Consider the following 26,301-nt stretch of genomic DNA (forward strand, 5'->3'; position numbering starts at 1 on the left):
GATAACTTTTTAATGTTTTCAATTACTCTAAAATTACTGAGACTTATTTTTGTGTAACGCATTTGAGGTAAATGTTGCATGTGCACTTAAGAAGAATGTGTATTCAGCTACAGCAGATGAAGTGTTCTATAACTGTCAATTAAGCCAAGGTTGTTGACAGTGTTATTCAGGTCATCTACATTTTTCTATGAACTTGTTATATCAGTTACTAAGAGAGGAGCGTTGAAACATCTATATATAATTGTGGGTTTTCTATTTCTCTTTCAGTGTTAGTTTTTGCTTTATATATTTTGAGGCATTGTTATTTAATGCACACACATTTTAGGATTATCTTATTCTGTCTTCTTGATGAATGGGCCTCTTTATCATGAAATGTTCCTCTTGCTCCCTGATGATACAATCACTCTCACCTTCTCATGGCTATTATTTGTATAGTATATCTTTTCTACCCTTTTACTTTTTAAACTTAACTTTTATAGGGGTTTTCCTTATAGACAGCATGTAATTGCACTTGCTGCTTAATTCAGCCTGATAATCTCCACCCTTTAATTGTAGTGTTTAGATCATTTACATTTAATGTAATTGGTGACATGTTTGGGTTTAACCCTATCTTGCTCTTTGTTTCCATTTGTCCCTTTTGTCCTTTGTTTACTTTTCTTTTCCTGCTTTTTGATTGAGTATACTTTTGATATTCCATCTCCAGTATTGCCTTACTAGCCTTGCCTCTTTTAAAAGTGATTTTTAGTGGTTGCTCTAGAGTTTACAGCATGCACTTTTAATTTATCACAGGTATCTTACAGACACCTTCCTGGTTTTCTTCCTAATTCACTGGCAACTACTTCGTCTCCTTTGCTGGTTCTTCCTTTTATTCTCTACCTGTAAATGTTAGAGTGGGCCTAGTACTTGGGCCCCTATCCTTGTCACCTCTCTAACTACACTAATTCTCTGGGTAATCTTATTGAGTCCTAGGGTTTTAAATCCCATCTTTATTTGCAGTCATAACTTTTCCTTTGAGCTCTAGATAACCAGCTGTTTAAATGACACTATACCTTAGATGTCCAATAGACATCTTAAACTTAACATGTTCAAAGTAGAGCTCTTGATTTTTCTCTCTCAACATTTCCTTGCCCTCACCCTGCTCAGTCTGACATATTTCAGCTCATGGTATCATGCAGTTACTCAGGATAAAAACCTTGGAGTTACCTGTACATCTTCTTTTGTTTTCATCTCTTATATTCAATTCATCAGTACATCCAATAAACTCTACTTCCAATATAACTTCTCACCACCTCTGCTGCTACCATCCTAGTTTAGGTCACCATTTCTTACTTGGGGTCCCTAAAATAGTGTCCTAGCTGAATTCCTTTCTTCTGCTCTTGCTCCTTACAGCGTATTGTCCACTCAGTAGCAGGGATAACCTTTTTAAAAATGCCATTCAGATATGTCACTCTCTTGCTTAAAACTATCCAGTGTCTTTCCATCCTTACTCATAGTAAGACTCTAGAATCCTTTTGGCCCATATGATCCTAACACAATTTGGCACTGGTCTTCCTTTCTGGCATCATCATCTATCATGCTCTCCATACTCAATACGCTTCAGATATTATTCTTACTGTTCTTAAAATAAGCTGAGCTTGTTCCTGCCTGAGGGCCTTTATACCAGCTCTTCCCTCTGCCTGGTGTGCTCATGGTTCACTCCTCAACATTTATATTTGTGCTTAAATATCACCTCTGATCAACCTACCTAAAATGTCTCCAAGTCATTATCCACATGTAATGCTCTGCTTTATTTTCTTCACAGCATTTATTGACATTTGAAATTATATTCAGTTACTTGTTTTGGTTATCTTCCTCATTAGAATGTAAGCTTGATGACAGTAGGTACATTGTTTTGTTCCGTGCCATATCCTCACACCAAAAACAGTATCTGGCACACAATAACTGCTCAATAAGTATTTGTTGACTGAAGGAAACCATCACATTAGGTTTTTTACTTTTTAAGGGAAAATAATCTTTTTAAGACAATAGACTTAAAAACATGAGTGAAATTTTACTTTCTCTTGGTCCTTTCTCTGAAAGTAAAGTAAATTTTGGTGTCAGATGCAATTCTCTTCAGTAATAGCCTTCAGGTTCAGATTGTGGGCATGAAAGGATTTCTTTACTGAGTGATTTAACCAAAGTAATCTGTACTGAGAAGTAGATAATAGTCACAGCCCAAGGTGAGAAACAATGTTGTGTCCTGCTCATAGTCTCACAGGATACTTTTGGTGTGTTGTTAAGGCCTAAAGGAACCAAAAATAATTCCTTAGGAAGTTCTCCCTCCAAATATTTCCTAAACCCCAGACTTCCACACAGCATATAATACACTGCAGTGGACTTCCAAATGTTTCCTTTCTATCCCAACCTCGTCCAAAGTCATCCTCTCCATTGAGATGGTACAGATGACATGAGAGTTGAAAGAGCATCAATCTCTTATTAAAGGATATTCATCATTATGACTTCCAAAGAAGGGCCAGGGTACAACTGGCAACTGAAAGGTGCTACGAGAGAGAGAGAAAAAAAATCCTTGAATCCTCCATGCTTTGGACAAGACGGAGTTAATGGAACCCTCATTTGGCCAGGTTGTAAGATATCAAACCAACTGGTGACAAAAAGGCTGTTAGGAAAAAAATTATTGGAACTATATCCGGAAAACAGAACAAGGTATTTTGGTGCAGTGTAGACAGAAGACAGGAGATCAAGGTGAGCCCCCAAGGATCTACTAGAGAAAGACTATTGGAAATCCTATAGGAGCTGCTGCCACCAATGTACAATTTTCGTTAATTACCTCAATTGTGGCTGTTATCCCCTTAATGAGAAACATAACTTTACTTCTAAGCAGGCAGTGATGCTGGCAGAAAGTTGAAACCTGAAAATCAGCAGATACGGGGTTGCATACAGCCCTTTCTATTGAAATTAAGCCACACAGAAAACACAGGGAGAGGACTCCAAATAGCTTCAGACAGCAGCCAGCCATGCAGGGCCCTCACCAGGCACCGGATGGACGCTCTCCGGACTCCTCAAAAGAGGCCCAAATCACAAGTGCTCATTTCAATAACGTAAGAAAATAAACATGGGGCTTATTTACAGCACAGGAAAGGGACTGGGGCAAAAGAACTGCTCATTTGGTAATCCACCCTGACGGGGCCAGATAGGATCCAGACCCCCAGGCTCTCTGGTAACAGGGTAAGCAGAAATAGGGGCCGGAAGAGGGCTGGCTGGCAGCATCACCAGGTACAATCTGGTAAACGATCCGGTTAATAAAAGGGGAAGAGATCTGATACATCGTTCCATCTCACCAACTCAGGCATAAGTGCTCTTGCTATCTCCAGTTTCTGGCTGAGGAAACTAAGGCATGGTCAAGGGAAGACACTGTGAGAAAAGGACATTTTAAAGCTTCTTGCATCCTCCATACATTGGAGAAGATGGGGTTAGTGGAATCCTCATTTATAGCTGGGACTAAAACATACACGCTTAGAGTCCTGGGCCACTGATGGACTCATACCATCTTACCAAGCTCAAGAACTCCCACTAGAACTGGAGCTCAAGAACAGGGTAGGGACACTGTCTTAGTCAGCTCTAATTCCTGTATCTTCTGGACCTACCACACTGCCTGGCAAAGACTACATTTTTTTTTTTTTTTTTTGAGATGGAGTCTTGCTCTGTTGCCCAAGCTGGAGTGCAGTGGTGCGATCTTGGCTCACTGTAAGCTCTGCCTCCCGGGTTCACGCCATTCTCCTGCCTCAGCCTCCCGAGTAGCTGGGACTACAGGCGCTCGCCACTATGCCTGGCTAATTTTTTGTAAATTATAGTAGAGACAGGGTTTCACCGTGTTAGCCAGGAGGGTCTCAATCTCCTGACCTCATGATCTGCCCACCTCGGGATTACAGGCGTGAGCCACCATGCCTGGCCAAAGACTACATTTTCGTGAGAAAATGAATAGTAGGAATAACAGAATGACTGAATAAATGTTCTCTTCCCTCAACTGGATTAGTAACTAGTTGGTTGTTCTTCAGCTGTGCTCACCAGAAAACCAAATGTTCCTTGAGTTGATGCTTGGGTATAGTACCAATGGTATGTTTGCAGCTATAAGTAAAAGTCCAAATAAATATATTTTAAAGGGAAGGTTCTATATGGTGGCAAGGCCTGACTGGTGGCTTTGGTCTAAGACATATGGATCCCTGCTTTGTCAGCCGCTCCCACCCCACCTGCAGTTCCTGAGAGGTTGTAGACAAAATGGGGCTTTGCTGAGGAAGCCTCTAGCAGACATAGCTGCCTGGTAACTCTTGAGAACTACCTTGTCTTCTGTCTGATAGTTCTGTGCCTTTCAGGGAGAGTGGGAAGAGATGCAGCCAGTGGTCCAACCAATGGAGAGCAGAAGAAAGGAAAAAGCGCTATCCTGGGCCAGGCATGGTGGTTCACACCTGTAATCCCAACACTTTGGGATGCTGAGGCAGGAGAATCACTTGAGCCCAGGAGTTAGAGACCAGCCTAAGCAACATAGTGAGGCCCTGTCTCTACAAAAAAAATAAGCCAGGTATGGTGGTGCATGCTTTTAGTTTCAGATACTTGGAAGGCTGAGATGGGAAGATTGCTTGAGTCCAGGAGTTTGAGGCTGCAGCAAGCCATGATCACAGCTCTGCACTCCAGACGATGGGACAGAGTGAGACTCTGTTTAAAAAAAAAGCTCTACCCTAAAATGGTTGCAAATGTGAAGAAACAAAATGCCAGATACAGATGCTGGTGACTCAACTATTTCTTGAAAAGGAAAGAGGCCTGGAAACTTAGGAGAGGGGGCCAAACTTTCTCTGATTATCTTCCCACTGTTGCCAGCAGTGGTGAGCCAGAAATTGAAAGAATGACACGAGGTTGCCTGTACAGACCCACACACCCTTCCAGGAAATGTGGGGAAGCTGGGGATCCCTAACAGTCCATTGAATGGAGGTTGGAAGAGAGGCTGCGGCTTGAGCTTACAATGCCCTCACCCAGTCTTCAAATGAACTCACAGCTCCCACCTTAAAATGAGGGGGAAACATTAAAATTTAGAGTGGGTCTTGCCTGCCTGACTTTCCTCTGCCAAGATAAGCTCAATAAGGCCTGTTCACAGATGATGCATGGCTGGCATAAAGGGACCAAATGCTGCCCTTGATTCTACTCAGAAGTAGAAAGTGGGTGAGTACCAAACATACGCCGAGGATAGGAGCTCCAGGGCTTGGACAGAGCTCAGGGGTGAGGTGAGTAGGGGTAGGCCTCACAGGTTTCATATGCGTCCAGGTCCTGCAGTGGAAAGCTCAAGTTGCTTTCAAAGTCTCTCTGGACGGAAGCTGCTGCCAATATGGTTAACACTACTGCCAGAACTGCTCCTCGGGAAGCGGCTGGAAGAGGTATGGGGCCAGTTTAGCATTCTCTACCCTGCCTCTCCGTGCCAGGGCTGCTTGGGGAACAGCCCATTGTGGCTTCTCTTGCTGCAGTGGAAGAGTACCTGAGCCAAGAGAAATGGAAAAAGCAGCATACCCCCAAAGGAGCTACAAAGCAAAGGAAACACAGCAGGCTCAGGATGGGTGGCTGATGGGAGGTCTCCAATACCCAAAGCCTTTACCCTATCAGCTGGGTCCTCAGAGGCTCTAACTGCAGAGCTACGAAGAGCCTTCCCAGAACCCAACCACTTCCCAAACCCAGTCTCTGCCTCATCTACTTTCTGATTACTATCTTGGCTGAAAACCATCAAAGGTTCTTGGATTTTAACCCCAAATCAACTTCAGAACCTGTGGATAGAAACGTGCTCTCTTTCAGTGATAAAGATGCTCTGGTTTCCTCCTGGCATGGTGCCTGTCAGAGGCTATCATCCTAGAAGGAAGCTGGGATCACAGGGTTATTAGCTACACCTGCGGCCAATGAGAGCCGAGAGAGTTTGTCTCTTCCAGCTCCCAGTCTGCGTCAGCACAGACCAGCATGACAGTCACTTTTTTCCAAAGGCAGCAGAGAAACCAGCACTTAAAAACCATGAGTTCAAAGCCCAGCTGGAAGTAGATGAGGCTGTGGCAGAGAAACCAGGGTGGTCAGAACTTTGAACTCGATGACACTGAGTAAAGAAAGGATACAGCAGCTGAGCGTGGGGGTTCATGCCTGTAATCCCAGCACTCCGGGAGGCCAAGGTGTGTGGAGCACCTGAGGTCAGGAGTTTGAGACCAGCCTGGCCAACACGGTGAAACCCTGCCTCTACTAAAAACACAAACAAATTAGCCGTACGTGGTGGCAGGCGCCTGTAGTCCCAGCTACTTGGGAGGCTGAGGCAGGAGAATCGCTTGAACCTGGGAGGCGGAGGATGCAGTGAGCCGGAATCACGCTATTGCACTCCAGCCTGGGAGACAAGAGCAAGACTCTGTCTCAAAAAAAAAAAAAAAAAAAAAAAAAAAAAAAGATACAGCAGAGCATCACTGGCAGGAAAGAACACAAGATTCTGACAACTAAAGTTGTTGTTTTCCTCTTTAATTCTTCCAGAAAAAGAGGTTTATACCTAAGTGTGTGAGGGTTGGTAAAATACATGAGACAAACATTTTAACAACTATGTAATGTTAATCAGCAAAATTAAAAAGTGTTTCCAGCCCTGGCATTCCAAGCAGGCCCAGCCCAGTTAGGTCCCTGGGGGCAAAGCCAGTGGCTCCGTGTGCACTTGGGCCAGGGCCAGTTCAAGTTCGTCTTCTCTACAGGCCAGTAAGATGTGATTTCTTTAAAAAGATTTCTTAATCTAAACCCAGCTGTTGTCGGCTGTAGGCCAGAACATGACATTTTAATTAGCGTGATTGTTCCGCTTCTGAAACCAGGCTCTATGGCATCCCAAGGGCAGATGATCCTGACCTAAGCTTATGGGTGAGGTTTGCTGGTTAGCAGCTCAGAAATCCACTAACAAGGAAGCGGAGTCCCTAGCCCACTCTGAATCCATGAATCGCCATCACCTGCTATATCCCTGTCCTGAATTTCTACCGTGACTATACCACCTGTCTGTTCAGAGGGTATCCTCACCTTTGAGGTTGTTTCAGGTGCCTGGGATAGAATGCTCCTTCTTTAACATAAACTGTTCTATGCTATGTTGCAAGATCTAACACCCAGTATTCCTGGGAGTAATGAGGTACTTTAAATGGAGTTGTAATTCCTTTAAAGTCCAATGACTCCTATGATGATGACAAAGTCACACAGCTCTCGAGGGCTCACAATGAACTCAGGTGAAAGAGTTCCTCTTCCAAAATCAAAGGACTATTAAGATTTTAAAAAAGAAAAATTTGAAAATGTACCCTTTGGGAGAGAAGCTGCATTAGAAACCAGCCACTAAGGTAGTGCATTCAGTGATGAGCAAAAAGGCAGAAATATCTGAAGAAGCCAGGGCAATATGACACATACACAATGCCAGCAGAGTCCACAGCTTTCAGCAGAGATTTCAATGTAAGGCCCTCCCCTATACCTGCCCCACATCTTGGAAAACAAACTAGAAAATCCCTAGAAAGGTTAGAGGTCCCCACTGTGCTTATCAGCCTCTGGTACCTGGGTGACAACAGAAATCTTTTCCTTGCTTTCTATCATATCATCCCCAATATTACGAATATGAGACCAAAATGCTTTCCTATGTCTCCTACTGACCAGTACATATTACCCAAATCAAAAGTATTTGTTAAGCACCTGTGTTTGCTGTTGTCAGACACTGAAAAAAATCACAGCTTCAGTTTCTGCATTTGCAAAATGAACAAACTGGATGAGATGATTGCTTGCCCCCTTTGGCAATAATAGTCCAGGATTCAATCACTCATTCAAACGAAAGAAGACAAAACTCTTATGATTTCCACTTCCAACTTTGCTACTTCTGAAATTTTCTTTGACCTCTCAAAGTCTGGGGAACACATCTTAAGTGACTCTTGATGAAACTACAGCATAACTGCCCACCTTCATGTCACTCAACAGAACAATGGACGGTGTATGAGTGACGTCGACTGGTATAACAACTAGATTTCTGTAATCATATCCATATTCTAAGCAAATTGTTATGTATTTTGTGTTTTGGGGACATATGTTATGGCTAAAGACCAAACTGTGGCTAATCTTAATATTAGAGCCAGATAAATCTGTTTCGAATCCGTAACATTTAACATTTGCCAGGGTAGATTTGTTCATCAACTGGGCTTAAAGAGGTATAATTCACACATGTGCAGTATTAGTAAATGCTGAAATTTAATGATTTAAATATACCAGCAACTGTTGCAAAGCAGTTGTATAGCAGCATTTAACGTTAGCCAGAACCTCCCTGGCTAATGTTAAGTTTATTGAGAGAAATTTTGGAATCCCCTGCGGATGGGGGTCACAATTCCCACAACTTTTACAGGTACCAGCTAGAGCGACTCCTTATATGGCTAGTTCAGACCCTCTGCTTTTCTCTGACAATACCTGTAAAACATTGACTGGATCTAATCAGGAAGCAAACAGATTCCTCTGGAGGGTTCTGAGTCATCTGCTCTTAAAGTGGTTACCATTTGGGACCTTCTGATGCTGGATGCACAGGGTACCAGACATTCCTCCTGGCGTGTGCTCCCAGACACGGGCAGAAGACTGTTGTCGGGCCAAAGACGGAGTTAAATATACCCAGAGAGAAAGGTGGTTCCTTGGACTATCAGGAATTGGTGTTGAAGACACAGTAGAAAAAGGAATAAAAAATAATTTTAATCATATCAAAAAGCCAAACCAAAGAGGAATAGTTCATGGAACTGACAGGGTCCTGACTCAGCGGCTGGTGCTCTTCCTGTGCACAAGCCCAGCACTCCAGGTCCCAAGGCATTTATCAAATCCCACCAAGATGTTTGGGTTTTGCACCAAATTCTGGGTTTGGCTGTTCCTCGAAAGAACTCACTGATGTAAATGACTAAAAGTGAGGTCTGGGTACCCCTTACATGATTCCCCAGACCTAAAATGGGCTGACAGGCTTCTCTTCTCCAGCAGTCTTACTGTCCGTGAAGTTTCCTTCCAGATTGTTACACAGAACTGAAAACAAAAGGAGCCTCAGCTGGATTTAACTCTGGAGCATGCCACAAAGGCTTCCACTTGGCATTTTTGAAAAGAGCCCATCAGAGATCATAAGAAATACAAGAACAGAGGCTGCATAGCTCGAGGTGCTTGGATATTCATTCTAGGTTCTTGTTCTTGAGAAAGTGGGTTAGGTGGGTACATGCCAAGATCCAAGTAGGTCAACCTTCCACCCTTAACCCACTTCTCTGACATCGGAGTGCTGGGAGGCCTTGTTCTCTCGCTCTGTCCCAGTCTCACATTCAGACCTCCACCAATGGCACGTTTCATAAGCTGCCAATGTTGGGGAAGCTCTTCAGTTTCTCAGGAAAGTCGTCTTTGTACAGGACAGGGTCAGCTCGGTGTTCCACCACCTTGAGAGGCATGGTCCCAAAGACTGAAGCAAACTTGTTGATGCACTCTGACCTGTGGGGTTTGGGGAGGAGGTGGGGAGGAGGGGTTTGAGCAGAATGAGAAGGATGGGGGCAGGGAGAAAAGATAATATGTTCAAGAGGCTGAGAGATAACAGCAAAATACATAATGTTCAACATCAACAAAAAAAGCTCAAGGAGCCACAGTCTGCTCCCAGGTTCTTAAAAAGGTTGACAGGTGTGGAAAAAAGAGGTGTACTGGGGGTACTTGGACTATTAGTTCGGTGGGAGAACATGAACAGGAGATGGTGCTTGGCAGCCACAGGCCTGCAAAGGTCAGAATATCTTTTCCCCTCCCCCTCAAATTCCAGTCATTCCTCCAGCTCAGTGTGAGAGGGCCTCAAACCAAGGTGGATTAGCTGCCAACAGTTCTTAACCCCATCTCTGCCAGCGAAGAGAAGGCAAAGGATGGAAAGAAAAAAAAAAACTACTTGGATCTGAGCTTCAGTTTACTGAAGTTTAAAAGGAGAGGAGAGATCTTGTTCACAAAGTGATGAAAGGCAAAAAAAAAAAAAAAAAAAAAAAAAAAAAAAAGTGACAGGGCCAAATTTTAAACAATAAATACTTCATTCATTCAACCAACATTGACGGAGGGCCTGTAAGTGGCAATCTCTGGGTATGATGTCAATCTGCACAATCTTCTGTGAAAGCTGAAGTTCACATAGGACAGCCTTCATAATTCTCATCATTTTTGTCACTTCCATGTCAGAACTGTTAGCGACAACTGCTTCAGTGCCGGTGCAGGGCAGCACCACCGGAGGAGGGGAGAGGCCGTCTCCCTATCTCCACCTCACCCCCAAAGCCAGTCTTCTCAGAGGTGAGCAGGTCAGGCATGTGTTCGGGAATGGCTCTGGTCAATCAGGCCAACTGAGTGTGACAGCTGGGTAATGAGGATGCTTCAGCACTAGGCCAGGGGGAAAACAAGCCTGGAAAAGCTGCTTTTGAAGTCAAGGGGACCTCAAGGATGGATTTCAGAAAGGTCAAACTCTCGCCTCCGTCGGGCCCAGGATATCTGAGAGCGCTACGAAAAGAACAGACTCTAAGTGGAGGCAGAACCTTTCACCAAGCAGGAGCTGAACGTCAAGACCCAGACCAGAGAGGTCTCTTCTGGCCTCAGAGATACTGCAAGCATTGTTTCAAATTCTTTTAACCAACAAGCTTTTGTTCAAGTGCTCTGAGCTTTAGCAAGAAAGCTGTTCATTAAGAAGACTGCTATTATCAATTCTTCTCTCTTGGTCATTATGTTTCTAAAAAAATTTGTTATTATTTCATTTTGAGCCTTTAACTCATAACATTTAACTCATGCCCACCAATACCACAAAGCAACAACTACGATTTACTGTATGTTCCAAGCTGTGTTAAAATTACTTTCTACTCATTAACAATGCACTTAATCCTCACAACAATCCTACGGGGTAGGACTATTATTCCCATTTTATAATGGAAGACTGAGATGCAGAGAGGATAAATAACATGTTCAAAGGTCAAATAACTAGAAAAGGCTAGAGCCAAAGCAGGCATTCTGGCTTCTAAGGCTAAAGTCTTAATTAGATGATACAAATGTACTTACTAACACAATTCTAGGGTCCAATGACGGGGACTGAAAATTCACAACTGCTGAGCACCTATTATGTGCCAGATAATTTACATACATATCTCATGGATTCCTTAAAGTGATCCTCCCCCATACTCATCACCCGCCTTGCCCAACTATTGGGTTTATAGTAGCCTCATGTTATGGGTTAAGAAATTAAGGTTCAGAGAGGTTAAGCAACTTGCCCAAGGACCCAGGGGTAGTTAGAATGACCCGGGGGTAGAACGTGGTGGAACTGGGTTTTAAACTCATGTTTGAGCTGGCAATAGAGCCTGCTCTTTGGATCACACTCTACCATTACACACCAGTGACTGAGTTTCCCTTCTGCTGGAAGTCTTTTGAGACTCAGGAGGTGGTGTTCCTAGTTCCAAATTGAAGGGAGACTGGGAAAAGACGGATGAACTTTAACAAAGTGAGGTGGACCAAGCATGGGACAACAGCTTCCCTCTCTTCAGATTATGGGGTCAAAGCAATGGCAGATAAAATCAAATCTCTCCAAGGTTTACTTTTGCTGTTGTTCTGCCTGTAACATGTCCAGATTCTTCTCATTTCTAGTTATGCATACAGACTCTGGCCAGCAAAGCCCAGCTGTGCCCAGCGTAGGTACTAGCAAGTATGTATTAAAGAAGAATCCTGGTTCTTGGCAGAGGATAGTGGTTCCATGGCCCTGTAGAGAGTATTGAGGACAATGTCTCCTCTGTAACTAGATCTGCCAACAGGAATGGGTCACAGGCAAGAAGCCACTGGGGCTCAGGCCAGCTTGATTTGTTGACAGCTGCCCCTGGCTAACCCAGGTCTAGTGAGTACTTCTTTCTCCTTCACACAGACCCACAATGGAGAAGCGGCAGGCCTCCACCGAACGGTCAAGGTCCTTAACTCTCCTGCCAGGTAATAACAGTGCTTCCTACTTTCTTTTCACACAGGGGGTCTGGGTTGGAGAGCAGGTTAGGGGAGACAGGATTTTGGCTGTTTGCTGGTGGCCCACATGAGCTGTTGTCAGGGGTCCAGCTACCATGTCAGTAACCATTCTCCTGTGTTGGTTTTCCAATCAAGTACAAACACACCAAGAGCTGCCACTGACTATCTCTGAAGTGATGAAGGTGTCTGGGGAAGAAAGAACTAATGGTTTTCTATTTTCCTCTCAAACACATACCATTACTTAAAGTAACCAGCAGTCTTTAGGACTAACGCTGGGGAAACTGGGAAGGAAACTAACATTCCCAGGCCCTGTGCTGCAGGCTTTCATGTATCACTACTTCATTTATCCCCACACATAACAGCTTGGGTACAAAGATGCTCAATAAATATTTGTTGAACCTATAAATGGACATTGTAATTTGACAGATATTAATATCCCTATGTTAGGAGATGAACAGATTGAAGTTCGGATAAGGTAAAGTCAATTTCCTTAGGTCAGACAGCTAATAAGTGTGGCAAACTCATCATTTGAATAAAGATTAGCCTAATTCAAAATACTATGTTCTTTTTCTTAAATCAATACTGTCTGCCTGTCATACTGCGCTAACCTTGGTGAAGACACTTGTCAAAATGAAGAGCGACACACGCTTCTGACTCTTAAAGAACTAACAGTGGATCCTGGAAACGGAAGCTGGGCAGTAATGGAAGCTACTCTCCTACACAACTGACATTTCTGATCCCAGACCCCCAAATATAGGAATAAATGAGCTACTGAACCACAAAACCCAACACAAGGTCACACACACTTGTACAGTGGCTAACTACTTTCATTGTTTTGCATAAAATGTGTATTCTGCAAAGATTATTATTAAAAATAAAACAGCTGGACATGGTGGCTCATACTTATAATCCCAGCTACTCATATGGCTGAGGCAGGAGGCCTGTTTGAGGCCAGGAGACCAGCCAAAGATGGGGGAGGGAAAAGGAAGGAAGGATGGATTCTACAGTTGTAACACCATCTCTTTATCTACCCAAGATGGCTTAACTCACGTCTCCTTTCCTCCCTATCTAAATGCCTTATTTAATAATTCAGTGACTCAATTTTTAATATAAATAGTTTTGTTCCCAGTTGCTAATTTATTTCCAGATTTGTTTCCTTCTATTCTCTGTTAAATTTCTCAAAAGAGTAGTTTACATTCACTAACTCTACTTCCTCACCATTGACTCATACTCTAAAACCTTTTGGCTTCATACTCTATGACATTATTACTATTTTTTACAGATGGGGATTTTGCTATGTTGCCCAGGCAAGAGTGCAGTGGCTATTCACACAGGTGCAATTGTGGAGTGGTACTGCCTTGAACTCCTAAGCTCAAGGGATCCCCCGTCTCAGCGTCCCGAGTAGCTGGGACTACAGGTGCCCACCACCACACCTGGCTATTATTTTTGTAAGATACCAACAACCATGGAATTCAAAGACCTTCTCCAGCCTGCCTGTTCCTTGCTCCTTCCATGCTTCTGAGCACTGTATGTCCTGGTTCTCTCCTGGCCTTTCCAGTGGTTGCCTCTCTGTTTTCAGTTACTCTTTGTGTCTCCTAAATGTCAGAATTTCCCAAGATTCTGCCTTTGCTTTTCTTTAGTCAACTGCTGTCTCTGGACAGATGACTGCCAAATACAGTTAGCCATCCATATCCAAGGGTTCTGTGTTTGTAGATTCAACCAACCTCGGATCAAAGATATCTGGAAAAAAACTGTATCTATACTAAACATGTACAGACTTTTTTTTCATGTCATTTTTCCCTAAACAATGCCATGTAACAACTATTTACATAGCATTTATGTTGTATTAGGGATTGTAAGTAATCTAGAGATGATTTAAACTATAAAGAAGGATATGCAAAGGTTATATGCAAATCCTAGGCCTTTATATAAGGGACTTGGGCATGCATGAAGTTTGGTATCCTCTAGTGGTCCTGGGACAAACCCCCTATGGATACTGAGGTATGACTGGGCTCAACTCTTTTTTTAAACTTCTTTCTGAAATTCTAGTTCCACATATCTATATCTTGATATACATATATAAAAGTATATACAGAGACTGATTTGAGTAATAATAAAACTCCGGTCTTCCAAAAAAAAAAAAAAAAAAAAAAAAAGCCCAGGCAGGGTGGCTCATGCCTGTAATCCCAGCACTTTGGGAGGCCAAGGTGGGCAGATCACAAGGTCAGGAGATTAAGACCATCCTGGCCAACATGGTGAAACCTCGTCTCTACTAAAATACAAAAAATTATTGCTGAGAGTCTCTGCTTCTGGCCTAGGGTTTTACTGGTTGGGATCCTAGTGATTTTTAAGGGATCACTTCAAGTGTCACCTCTTTTAGAAAGTTATTCTTAATAATGAACCTCGCAAAAAGTTACTTCTCTTTCACCTAATCAATTATAGCCCTTTGAGCCTCTCTCAGGGCACTCATCACAAATAGCATTGTTACATATACATGTAACACTGTTAAGGTCCTTGACGCTGCTAAAGTCCAACAGTTCGCTCCAATCCCTCCATCAGCATCTCCTCCTAGCTACATATCCTACATATCATAACATATCCTATCGTGCCTATAATCTCAGCACTTTGGGAGCCCTAGGCAAGAGGATACCTTGAGGCCAGGAGTTCAAGACCAGGCTGAATAACATGGTGAGACCCTGTCCCCACAAAAAATTTAAGAACTAGTTAGCATGGTGGTACTAGGATGCACCTGTAGTCCCAGCTACTCAGGTGGCTCAGATGACAGGATCACTTGAGCCTAGGAGTTTAAGGTTGCAGTGAGCCATGATTGTATCACTGCACAACAGAGCAAGATCCTTTCTCTTAAAACAAAAAACAAAAAACAAAAAAAACTTCCAAAAAGGAAGCCTCCATATCCCCCTTAGTTACTCCAGTGTCTAATAATAATTATATCTAAATTAAATCCCCCTACTGCACTTTTTTTTTTTTGAGATGGAGTTTCATTCTTGTTGCCCAGGCTGGAGTGTGACGGCACGATCTCAGCTCACTGCAACCTCCACCTCCCGGGTTCAAGTAATTCTCCTGTCTCAGCCTCCCAAATAGCTGGGATTACAGGCATATGCCAACATGCTCAGCTAATTTTGTATTTTTTTTGTTTCAGTAGAGACAGGGTTTCACCATGTTGGTCAGGCTGGTCTTGAACTCCTGACCTCAGATGATCCACCGGCCTTGGCAACCCAAAGTGCTGGGATTACAGGCGTGAGCCATCACACCCGGCTCTCGCTGCATTTTAAACCTCTTTACATTTGTTAAGATCTCAGTAGTGCTAGAGGAGTTGTTTAGCCTCAGCATGAACTTCAAGGCCATCATCAGGTCAACTTTTCTCCCTATACTTCCTTTCCTGGACCAAAGTATCCCCACCATTTTAACTCAGCCCAACGAATGACCACTTAGCTCACTGTTACGAATTTTCCCCAAACTGTTATTTAGGTTTAAATAACAATTTCATGTACTCCAATAGAAGTCCAGTTGGGGTCTCTTCCAAAGGAGCTCTGACAGTGTATGTCACTACCCTTAACTGTGAAATACTTATGATACCAGTGACAGTATATTATTTCACATCAACAGCTGGTGAAGGTCATGTCATTTGGGTAATGTTTATATATGAAAAAGATAAAGAGATTATTTAGAGAGTAAAACAGAGTAAAACATTACAGAATCCAGGCCAACTGAAACAACTTTCTGCACACACACGCAAAAATTCTCTAGGCTTGAAGAATTTTAATATAGCTGACAGATTTCAGAAATGAATTCTGCAAGCAGAGGCATATGAGATCTGTGAAATCTGAACTAGATATTTCATTCTAAAGGGCTACTATATCCTTATCTGAGTGCATTTTGTCCCCTGACAAGCGCTACTGGGATGTCAGAGTTTGCTGTCTTGTATAAAGAACTGTCTTCTGAAAGTATTAGGTTTGATTCAGGCACTTCAAAGCTTGGGGACTTTTGGAGTACAGGTGAGAACTATTAGGTCTAGTACAGTCTTAACGGAAGACATACATCTCCCACGCCTTTAATACTTACCTACAAGGCCTAGGATTACATTCCACACAAAGGTGTGCTTGTTGAGTAACTGACTTGAATCGAAATAAAGAGAGTATTTTAGAGTTGTCTTGCCCCTCTGTCTATAACGTGAGGGCTTTGCTTTCGATCCTGTTCTTGGCAGGCATTTCCACAGTGTCAGCAAAGGTAATTTGTCTCTGGTGGGTTTGGTTTAATTCTTCTAATCAAGCTTTTACTATAATGTGGAGCTATTACCCTGAAAAATAATCCAGTATTTCCTTGGAATTAACTAGCTTCCACTCAAATGACTGTAGATGGTTAACTGCTTAGTCCACATGGAGAATTTGGCTTCTGGAGCTTAAGGCCAGCTATATTTTTAAGACCCTTCCAGCCATTACAAATTGAGTGAGTAGCATTCCGAATTAATTCTTTGGGTGACCTGGGCTTGAACTAACCCAATTCCCACAGTGCACATGGAGGTGACTATGGCTACCAGCTGCTGTCCTTATATCTCCAACAAAGTCCCATAAACAGGCCTGAGGCAGGAAGTAGAGATCAGAGGCTAAGGCGCACTTTTGGTTGGAGGCTCACTTACCTCTCCACCATGTGTGTTTGGTCTAGCGAAAGCCCATCTATGGCTGTGCACTCAGGACACTTGAATTTCTTTCGTGGGGTTACCTGCCAGAGGAGGATAAAAACATACCTGGCTGTCAGTGTCAAGGACAATCAAATCATGCTTGTGACACCACACTGCATTCTTTTGTGTTGTAAGCTGAGATGTTGCATGCGCGTGCACACACACACAGACACACACCTCGCCATTCCTCCATTCAACTCTGTCTGGCTCAGCCAACAGCAGAACTCACAAGGGCCCAATAAAAAAGGCTTGGAGGGCTTTTGCCTTCTGTAACTGGAAAGAAGTGGTGATGACAAGCTCCTTAATTCCTGTTTAATGACTGTTTTCTCACTGCCAAGGTCCTTGTATAAACACCATTTGTTCTTGTAGCCATAAGGGCGATGAAATACAGCTTCCCATAACTTTCACCGTAACCTTAGTTCCAACAGGCACTCTTTCTCCTCTTTCTAGCTAATGGCAAATGCTATGAGCAGCACCATGCTCTTGAAGATGCCAAGCTCTTCTGCAATTCCCTTGAGTCAAGAAAAAAATTGAATGGTCCCTCATACTCTGAATCTTTTTCCCTGACTCCCCACTACCCTCTCAAACTTTAACTAGTGATCTTCCTAGCAAACTCAGGGGAAGCTGCTATCCCAACCTAGTGAAGATAAATAAACAGTGAAGAGATGGAAGGGAAAGAAAGCTAGATAAGTAAGTCCAAGCTAAGAAGCATAGAGACACTGGGCATTAATGTTCAGAGTCAGCAGCCACAGCTGAAAACATGTTGAAGCATGTTAAAAAGCAAATTTGGGGCTGGGCACAGTGCTCACACCTGTAATCTTAGCACTTTGGGAAGCCGAGGTGGGTGGACTGCCTGAGCTCAGGAGTTCAAGATCAGCCTGGCCAACATGGTGAAATGCTGTCTCTACTAAAATACAAAAAAAAAAAAAAAATAGCTGAATCCGGCTGAGTATGCCTGTAGAACCAGTTACTCGGGAGGCTGAGGCAGCAGAATTGCTTGAACACAGGAGGCGGAGGTTGCAGTGAGCCGAGACTGTGCCACTGCACTCTAGCCTGGTGACACAGAGAGATTCAGTCTCAAAAAAAAAAAAAAAAAAAAAGAAAGAAAGAAAAAAGAAAAAAAAAAGAAAAAAAAAAGAAAAAAAAAAAGCAAATTTGGGGATGGGAGGGGTCCCTTTAAAATAACTCTCACAATTTGCATTATTTTTTTGTGTGGTCAGCTGTTCACTGAGTTATTTAGAGAGCTGGGGGACAGGGTGTGGACTGGGGCAAGTTTGGTGAGCACAGACAGTGATGTTTCCTCCTTCCCTCCTCACTTTGGTTTAATCTGGCTTCTCTCATCAGTTAACAGCATGAGGAATCAGTGGATAATGCCACACCATGCTTCCAGCATAAGCTCACCTAGGAATTTGGCTTTCTAGGCAGATTGTTAGGGAACCTGGCATTGCCCATTTTCACACATGAAATTCTAATCTAGAAGGAAAAAAGACCAAGATAATTCTACTCATATAAAGAAGGGTACCTTCTGTACCTACCTAGGGATCTTATTTGAGAAATGTCTAAACTTCAGGAATAAACAGGCATCTTTTACAGCTACAAAGGCCTCTCATAGGATCTTTGTGTATTCTCAGCTTTTAATATGATATGGGAAAGGTACTTTTAAAAACTGGTAATTGACATTTAAAAACAATTAAATTAGTTGTATTTAGGACAACTACAGTTACATAACTGGATGAGGTGTACTATTTTCTCAACATCTAATAAAAACAAAACCAGCTACTTTAAGAAAAATTTAAACTACATCCTTTAACTAAAAGAACTAGATCCCGTATCAGCTTTGAGAATATAATTAAGTTTTTGATTTACAGATTGATCATCATAGCCTTTGTCTCTGATACTGAAGGTTAAAAACTGCAACTAAAGAAACTGTATAAAAAAAAAGTTTAAATTGTCAAAGCCTAGCTTCAGTTTCCCAATGTGACCGCAGCAATCATAGAAGCTTAAACTAAAATGGAGCTTAAAGTTTATCTAGTCCTATACTTAATTTATAGTTACAAGAACTTCTTAGGCTCAGATAATAGATATTTGCCCAAGGTCTCAAAACAAGTGAGTGACAGAGCCTCCTACCTTGATAACTGCTTTTCCAGTGACGTTGGCCACCAGGAAGTTCATGGCAATATCTTCACAGTTCATATGAGCATCTACCCAGTTCTTGATATCCCCAGGCATTTTGTAGGTATACAGGTAATTAAAATACTGTCAAGTGAGACAGAAAGAAGAAATATTCAAAAATAGCAGTTCCCTTTGGCTGATAAATAAGGGGCAGCATAGCCAAGTCATGGGGACAAGCTTTCTCTCATAAGATTAATCACAAGGCTGTATTATTAGGAAAGGTACAAGGAGGTATTAGAATGCTTTTGGTCAAGTGACCAAGCATGTTCTATATGGTCATTCTTCTACCAACGTGTGTGCTTTTTAAAGCAAAAGAAAAATGAGTCAATTCTAAAACTACCATATATATGAAATAGTATAGAAATGCGTAAAAAAAAAATAAAGCATACATAGTCTACTACCATAAATCTCGTTAATTATAAACCTTAGTTTTTGGTTTTTTGTTTGCTTGTTGCAAAATACAAAAACCCATTTCTGGATCTAGAGACCCGAAAAATATGAGGGCAGTAGTGCTGAGCTAACAACAAACAATCGATATGAATACAGCTAAATTAAATTAACTGTGTTGAGCTGAACAGACCTTTCTCCTGACATCAGTTCTTTGCTGACAACAGACAAGTTATTATTGTTTAATTAAACCATACACTCCCAGGGAGCATTCTACCATTGAACTGAATATTCTAAAATCAAATGCATATTCCCCAATCTCTCCCTAATAAAAAAAGAGTCAAAAAGACGAAGTGATGATTCCCAGAAGAGAGGAAATACAAAAGGCTAATAAATACACAAAAGGAATTTCAATCTTACTAGTAATCAAATAAAAGTTAAGACAATAAAAATCACTTTTACTTATAAAAATACTAACTTCTTTTCTATTAAAAATTTCATGCAAGAAAAGGCATGGTAAAACAGTTTTATATTTTGCTGGTGGGAGTGTAAATTCACACAAACAATACTGAAACCAACAGACACATACACACATATATGTACATACACAACATATATACGTTTAGAATATTCACAACATATATATGTATATGTTGTATATGTGTATATATACGTGTATGTACATACATCTTAAAAAACCCAAAATATTCATTCCCTTTAATATAATAATTCTATTTCTAGGACTTTATCATAATGGTCATGAGTACAAACAGTTATGAAAATGGACATCAATCACTAATATTAGATATTAAGCATTATCTAAAATAGCAAAAATTTAGAAAGAAATATCCAAGATAGCAAAATAGTTATACATGACTTCTAAAGCATTAAGATAATGGTATCTTAATTATGCTAAGAAGTAACTGTTTATGAAGATATGTCAATGACATGAGAAAAGGCTCACAATACAATACATGAAAAAAGCAAGCTAATGAGAATATTTACAACTGTCTGTGTATACATACGAGTAAGTAAATAAATAAACAGCAAGCTAGAAATAGCACCTGAAAGATAAAATGCTTATCTCTAAGTGACAGGATTATAAGTAACTTTTCTTCATTCTATTTTATGTATTTTCCTATTTTCTACCATGAGCGTACATTATTACTTGTATAATTAGAAAAAGGATAGCTTTATTTGTAAAATACTGTCACACAATATGGCTTTTGTAAGCCCTCTCTGCAGGTATGGAAAATTAAATTGGGTCAGATAAAATGTGTATCATTCTCTCAGTTTTGTCGACTTGCCCCAGGACTGTGCCCCCTTACCTTGTGATAAAAAGCTGCCCCGGTGAGCACCATGGACACTTCATTCGTCCACTCAGACTCGTACTTCCACTTATTCATCTCATGGTCCCAGAGATGCAGACGACCCGGGTAACCCACCAACCGGTCAGGAAATTCTCGCCAGACCTAAGGACAGACAAATAATAACAATCAAGTTTCAATTCAGACAGCAACCATTCAGTGCTGAGTTATCCAAACAGGTATCAACAGACTTGCTAAGTTTAAACCGTTATAACCTAAGAAGGTCATAATGGGATTCTGGAGATGTCCCATCAGACAGGTGCTAGTTATTCTGCCAATACTCAAAGACAGATGCTGATTCTGACTTCCTCCCAATCTTCTTGTATGTGCTTGGGAATTTCAAGTAATGTGGGGGTAATAGCTTACTGAGTTGGGCCAAGGTAGGCAATCTCTTAACATGATTAATGAAATAGGTTCCATTCTTAATGAATTCACAAAATGAAGAATAAATGGAACCTTGCAACTCAACTGCCCTGATTTGTATTAAATTGGTGATTATGAAAACTTATAATAAAGTCTCCATTTCTTAAAAAAAAAAAAAAAAAAAGCATCTATTTCTCTTGAGCATACACCCGTTCTTATGACCTATTGGAAGCCTAAAGTATAGAAGGGCTGCCTCATTCTGTAATCTGTAACACAATAAAAACAAATATTTGATTTCCATATCTGGAAAGGCCCTTACATAGAGTTTTGTTGGATTAAGCAGAATTGGGTATACTGGGGATGAGGAATTTCCAATACCTTCTCCCATGTATTTCTGTATAATTTAGTTTAACCTTGAAAAGATCCATACCATGAATGAGTATGATAATTTGCTGGTTGGTCTTCGTGCCTCTTATCAGTCTCTGTTGCTAGCTCCTCAACCATCACCAGACTTCTAAATAATGGAGTTCCTGAGAATTCAGTCCTAGGCCCTATTCTCTTCTTCAAACTCTCTTTAAGTAATCTCATCTAGTTTCAATAACTTTAAATATCATCAATAATCTGGTGACCTCTAAATTTATGTTTAGCCCTGAATGTTTCTAAGATAGCCAACCATTTAGTTAATATCTCCACCTGAATAAACAAACCTAACACGTCCAAAACATAACTCTTGATTCCATATCCCCAGACCAGTCATTCTCTCAATCTTCTCCATCTCAATAAATCAGCCAGCCAGTTGCTCAAACCCAAAAGCTAAGACTCAGTCTTTATTCCTTCCTTTCCTCATGTTCAATCCATTAGCAAGTCCTGCTAGATCTTCTTCTATCTCTTACCACCTCTAGTGCCATTCCCTCTAGCCCAAACCACCACTGTCCATCACCAAGATTACTGTGCTAGCTTTCTAATTTGTCTCCTTCCCGCCATTCTTGCCCTTCCAAAGCATCATTTGCACAGCATCCCTAAAAGGACCATTCCTAAAAGAATATTAGGGTATTCTGCACAGGGTAATTCAACTAGTGCATTCTATCCTATTTTATATCTATTTTAATAGAGTTATTTTCATCATCAATTTCCCTAAATATATATAAAAGTCATATGATCATATGCCAGAGCGACTAGAGGCTTCCCCAACACACAAGTGTTGCTGAGTCCAGAAAGGACACTTCATGCCACTCCCTAGGGCAGAGCCAGTGTGTTTGGGCCCTATGCCCTTTTAAGTTTCCTACGGTTGCTGTTAACAAAGAACCACAAACTGGGGGGTTTAGATCAGAAACTAGTCTTAAGTTCTAGAGGTTAGAAATCTGAAAGCAAGGTGTTATTAGGGCCATGCTCCCACTGAAACATGTCGGGAAATGTTTCCTTGCCTCTTCCTAGCTTCTGGTGGCTGGCTGTCAATCTCTGGCATTGCTTGGCTTGTAGATGCCTCACTCCAACCCTCCGTCTTCACAGGCCATCTTCCCTCTGTGCAAGCCTATCTCTGTGCAAGCCTATCTCTGTGTCTAAATTTCCCTTTTCGATAAGGACATCAGTCTGTGAATTAGGGGTCACCTGACAACATTTTAACTTGATTAACCTCTGAAAATACCCCATTTCCAAATAAGTAATACCCCATTTCCAAATAAAGTCACATTTTGAGCTACTGAAGATCAGGACTTCAACAATTCAACCTATAGTATCACTCCCAAAATATTCAAAGAAAGGTCTCGCCCTCAAAACAAAACAAAATGGCTTCCCACTGCACTGAGAATAATATTTGAACTCCTTCACATGTCACAGAGGGCCTGCCTACTCTTCACCTCTTCTCTCACCATGTCCCCTCACTCTCCAGTGGCCCTTCTGTTCTTTAGCCACCACTAGACCCCAAGCCCTCTGCACTTGCTATTTCTTCTGGCTGGAGTGTTCTTCCAGCTCTTCCAAAGGCTTGGGTCCTTCTCATCTGTCAGGTCCCTGTTTAAATGTCAACTACTTTGAGAGGGCTTCTCGAACCTTCCTTGCTGAGGCAAACAGCACCCCCAACCAGCCACTCGTCACCACACCCCCCCAACCCCATCCTTTTCTTTCCCAAACTTTCACTTGCACCATTATCTTGGTTATTGTTTACTATGTATTTTCCTCTTGCAGAATTTAAACTCAAAGAGGACAGAGACTGTTTTATACACTGTGGTATCCCAAGCACAAAGAACAGTGTCTGGCACTCTACAACATTCCACACGCAGTTGTCTAACGCACGATTGGGCAGAATCTCAGCGAGTAAAAAGCCAAGAATGAAGGGAATCAAAAATCCTCCTCTTTTCTTCAGAGAAAATATATACCAAGCCAGTATACTCCTTAATTCAGGAAGGAAGCCTGCAGCAATACTGACCAGCAGTTACCATTAATTATAACGTGATATCCATTGTGTGTGAAGACCACAGTCCTACTTCCCCACTAAAGCACATGTTGTGATTTGTTTTTCCAGAAGCAGGTAGAAGGGGCATTTTTGGTGAGACACTGCATTGTCTTGTCCAGTCCTCACTGTGACCATCTCCGTGCTTTTATGGAATGTCTGACCTAGGTCTTGGGCATGGTCTGGGATCATGAAAAGAGCTTTCATTTGTGTGAAACCAGCTCACCTAACAGGGCTCTCAAACCCACAACCTTGGCTTCATTAACACCATGTTGTAACCAATAGAGCTAATCGACCACAGGCATCGTCATAATAGCTGCAGACAAATGAATCCATGTCAAACATTTTCTCAGATGTGTAATGCTGCTGCTGTGTTCTCTCTACTCTGGGGTTTGTATTTCAGCAGATTAAAATAATATGATACTATTACAGTTTTATAGAGCCCAGAGCAGCAACACAGTATGTGAGCCATAACTTCTGTTTGTTTTGCGGGCCTGGGCAGATGCCATGAAATGCGCTGCCAGCTTCCTTTTCTCAGCACCAAGCACCTGCCTGTTCAAGTCACACCAATGCCATGATCACTGATTCATGGGGTTAAAGAGATTTCCGAAGGGCTCCAAGCACACATAACTAAACACCAGGGATGCCAAAGTGAAAGAAAAGGAGTAGGGCGTGGGGAGGGGGCATCCAATTCAGTTGGCACTTCTGCTGAAGATGGAAGTTGCTTTTCTCCCCCTGTTTACTTTGAGTCAACACAGCTCTCTACTTCATGCTAAGAAAAGCTCAAATCGCTTTCCCTAGGGATTCTTCTTTACAAGCCCCTCTTTTGCAGCCATAATAATAACATTATTATTATTGGCTCAGTTGTCGAGTCCAGTGCTGTTAAGATTTCGGTCCTCTTACTGTTGGCTGAAGTCACTTATCAGACTTCTCTCAGGGACTTAATTTGGTGACAATGGGTCAGATGCTAAATTCCGCTGCTCTAAAAGGCATCAGAGGTGTCCTGAATTTCAGGTTGCTTTGGAGCCTTTATAGTGAGCGCTGTTCCTCATGCGGGGCCTCTCAGCCCTTGACTGATTCCAAGCAGCTGGATACAATCAAGATACCATCCTTGTCACTTCATCTATAACTCTGCAGCTGACTACAGGATCAAAACGGAGTGAAACAGAATGGGATGGGCCCTCTCTAATTGAGCCCTAGTGTAGTACGAAGTCGATTATGTATACAGTAAAGCATTTTCCCAGCCAGACGAGCAAGAGCTCAAACTCTACCCTGTCTCTTCATGGCTACCCACCCCTACTCTGATTCAACTTTTTTCTTTCTACCTCGGGGAAATGCTCTGGGTCAGTCTTTTGTCATTACTACCAAATGCCTTTATATATTGTGGTGTGGGCATTTGAAACTTCACAGAATATCCCTGGAGTTCCAGAAACAGTGCTTCCACAGTTATATTCAAATCACAAAGTCAATATTAAATTGTCTGTACCGTTGAAATCCTCCATATATATATAGCGCCCTCATCTATTTTAAATTGCACACATTTTGGGGGACAGAAGCCTATCTCTGTTATAATAAACTCTATGCCTAAGTTAGGGACTTACCAATAATTTGGATAGTCCTTCCATTTGTGGCTATCCCACACTACTAGTCAAATGGGGATTGTAACGATGTAAAAGCATCCTCTAACTGTTTCTTTCCATTCTAATTTTTATAATCTTGGTCATCAACACCTCTTACCTGATTATGGAAATGTTCTGCTCTCTGGATTCTCAGCTATGCCTACTCGGCCATTTTCCAAGTTCTTCTTTCTTGAGCCTCCTGAGGTCTTTTGTTGTGTCCCGTTACTATAGATAGGATTAAACAACTATCTTCTACCTTTGTGTAAAAGCCCACAGGAGGCAGCCTAGACTGAGTCTCACACCCTCTAGAAAGTGGACCAGAGGCACGTGGTTAAAGCAGATCCAGGAGGCTCTGCCACTGGTGCATTGTGCAACTGACCTATTCAAGGTGTGTTGCTTCCATTTTGCATCTATAAAATAAGGGGTTGGATTAAGTGACTTCTAATGTCCTTTAACAGCTAAAATCTTTTATCTTCCTCCTCATTGACCTGCTCCCAGGGAACTAACCCACCAATTGTGATCTGTTTCAAGTTGTAAGTTTCTAAACAGCATGGGCTGCATTATCTAACTTTGTTTAAAATGCCATGCACATATAAGTACCCAATAAATGGTCCTAAAAAGAGGATAATGCACTACCTTCTAAGCCAGCTTAGAGAGTGCATTTTAAACTCAGGGTGTGTGCTAACCACAGTCAGATTCAGGAAACAGACTCGGGGGAGAAGGGGGAAGGTGTAACAACAGGTGGTGCCCATCTGGGATGTTCAATTATGAAATCACGGGTCAGCACTAGGAGAAAAGCCACTCTCTGAAGTGGCTTCTACAGTCATCACACTGTCAAAGGCACAGTTCCACAGGGATATTGCTACTGGGTGAGCAATGTATCAGGACTCATGAACCAAGAGACAGACTAAGCAGTAGTGAGGGAAATGGAGTTGGGGTGCAGTCTATGGATCCAAGGCGCATCAAACTGGGCAATGGCTTCATTTCCTTCCTTGCACACACTGCCTGAGTTTGGTCAATCCTTAACCATCAAAGTGCAACACAGCTCTAAGAACCAGCACAAACCTTGCTGTCACATGCCTAGGTCAGCCAAGACAGAGCACAAGGAATCCAATATGCAAAAGCATCTTTGAATTAGTGGCCCTTCTTCCCTTCAGGCTTCATCTTGCATGCTGCCCAGATGGGAAGGGGGCAGCTGGCCGGCTTCCAATTCTGAGCTGG

The 26,301-nt window shown here is 42.0% G+C and overlaps 1 protein-coding gene across 10 annotated transcripts in view; it reads right to left on the bottom strand.

The window, feature by feature from the left end:
- The window catches only part of EXT2 (exostosin glycosyltransferase 2), a 198,752-nt gene that overhangs the window by 33,856 nt on the left and 138,595 nt on the right, over positions 1-26,301 (bottom strand). For 4 of the 10 annotated variants that reach the window (XM_015114420.3, XM_077963086.1, XM_028833497.2 and 1 more), the window contains 4 exons: positions 20,614-20,757; positions 18,854-18,982; positions 16,685-16,767; positions 8,725-9,510 (listed from right to left, as the gene is read on the bottom strand). In XM_015114420.3, coding sequence (XP_014969906.3) covers positions 9,372-9,510; positions 16,685-16,767; positions 18,854-18,982; positions 20,614-20,757 — 495 coding nt within the window. In that variant the 3' untranslated portion in view covers positions 8,725-9,371. Of the gene's footprint in view, positions 1-8,724; positions 9,511-10,245; positions 10,537-16,684; positions 16,768-18,853; positions 18,983-20,613; positions 20,758-26,301 lie in introns of those variants that run through there. The other 6 variants (XM_077963083.1, XM_077963084.1, XM_077963091.1 and 3 more) reach the window with 4 other exon arrangements.

This window comes from Macaca mulatta, chromosome 14 (assembly GCF_049350105.2).
Source record: "Macaca mulatta isolate MMU2019108-1 chromosome 14, T2T-MMU8v2.0, whole genome shotgun sequence".
Classification (NCBI taxonomy): Eukaryota; Metazoa; Chordata; class Mammalia; order Primates; family Cercopithecidae; genus Macaca; species Macaca mulatta.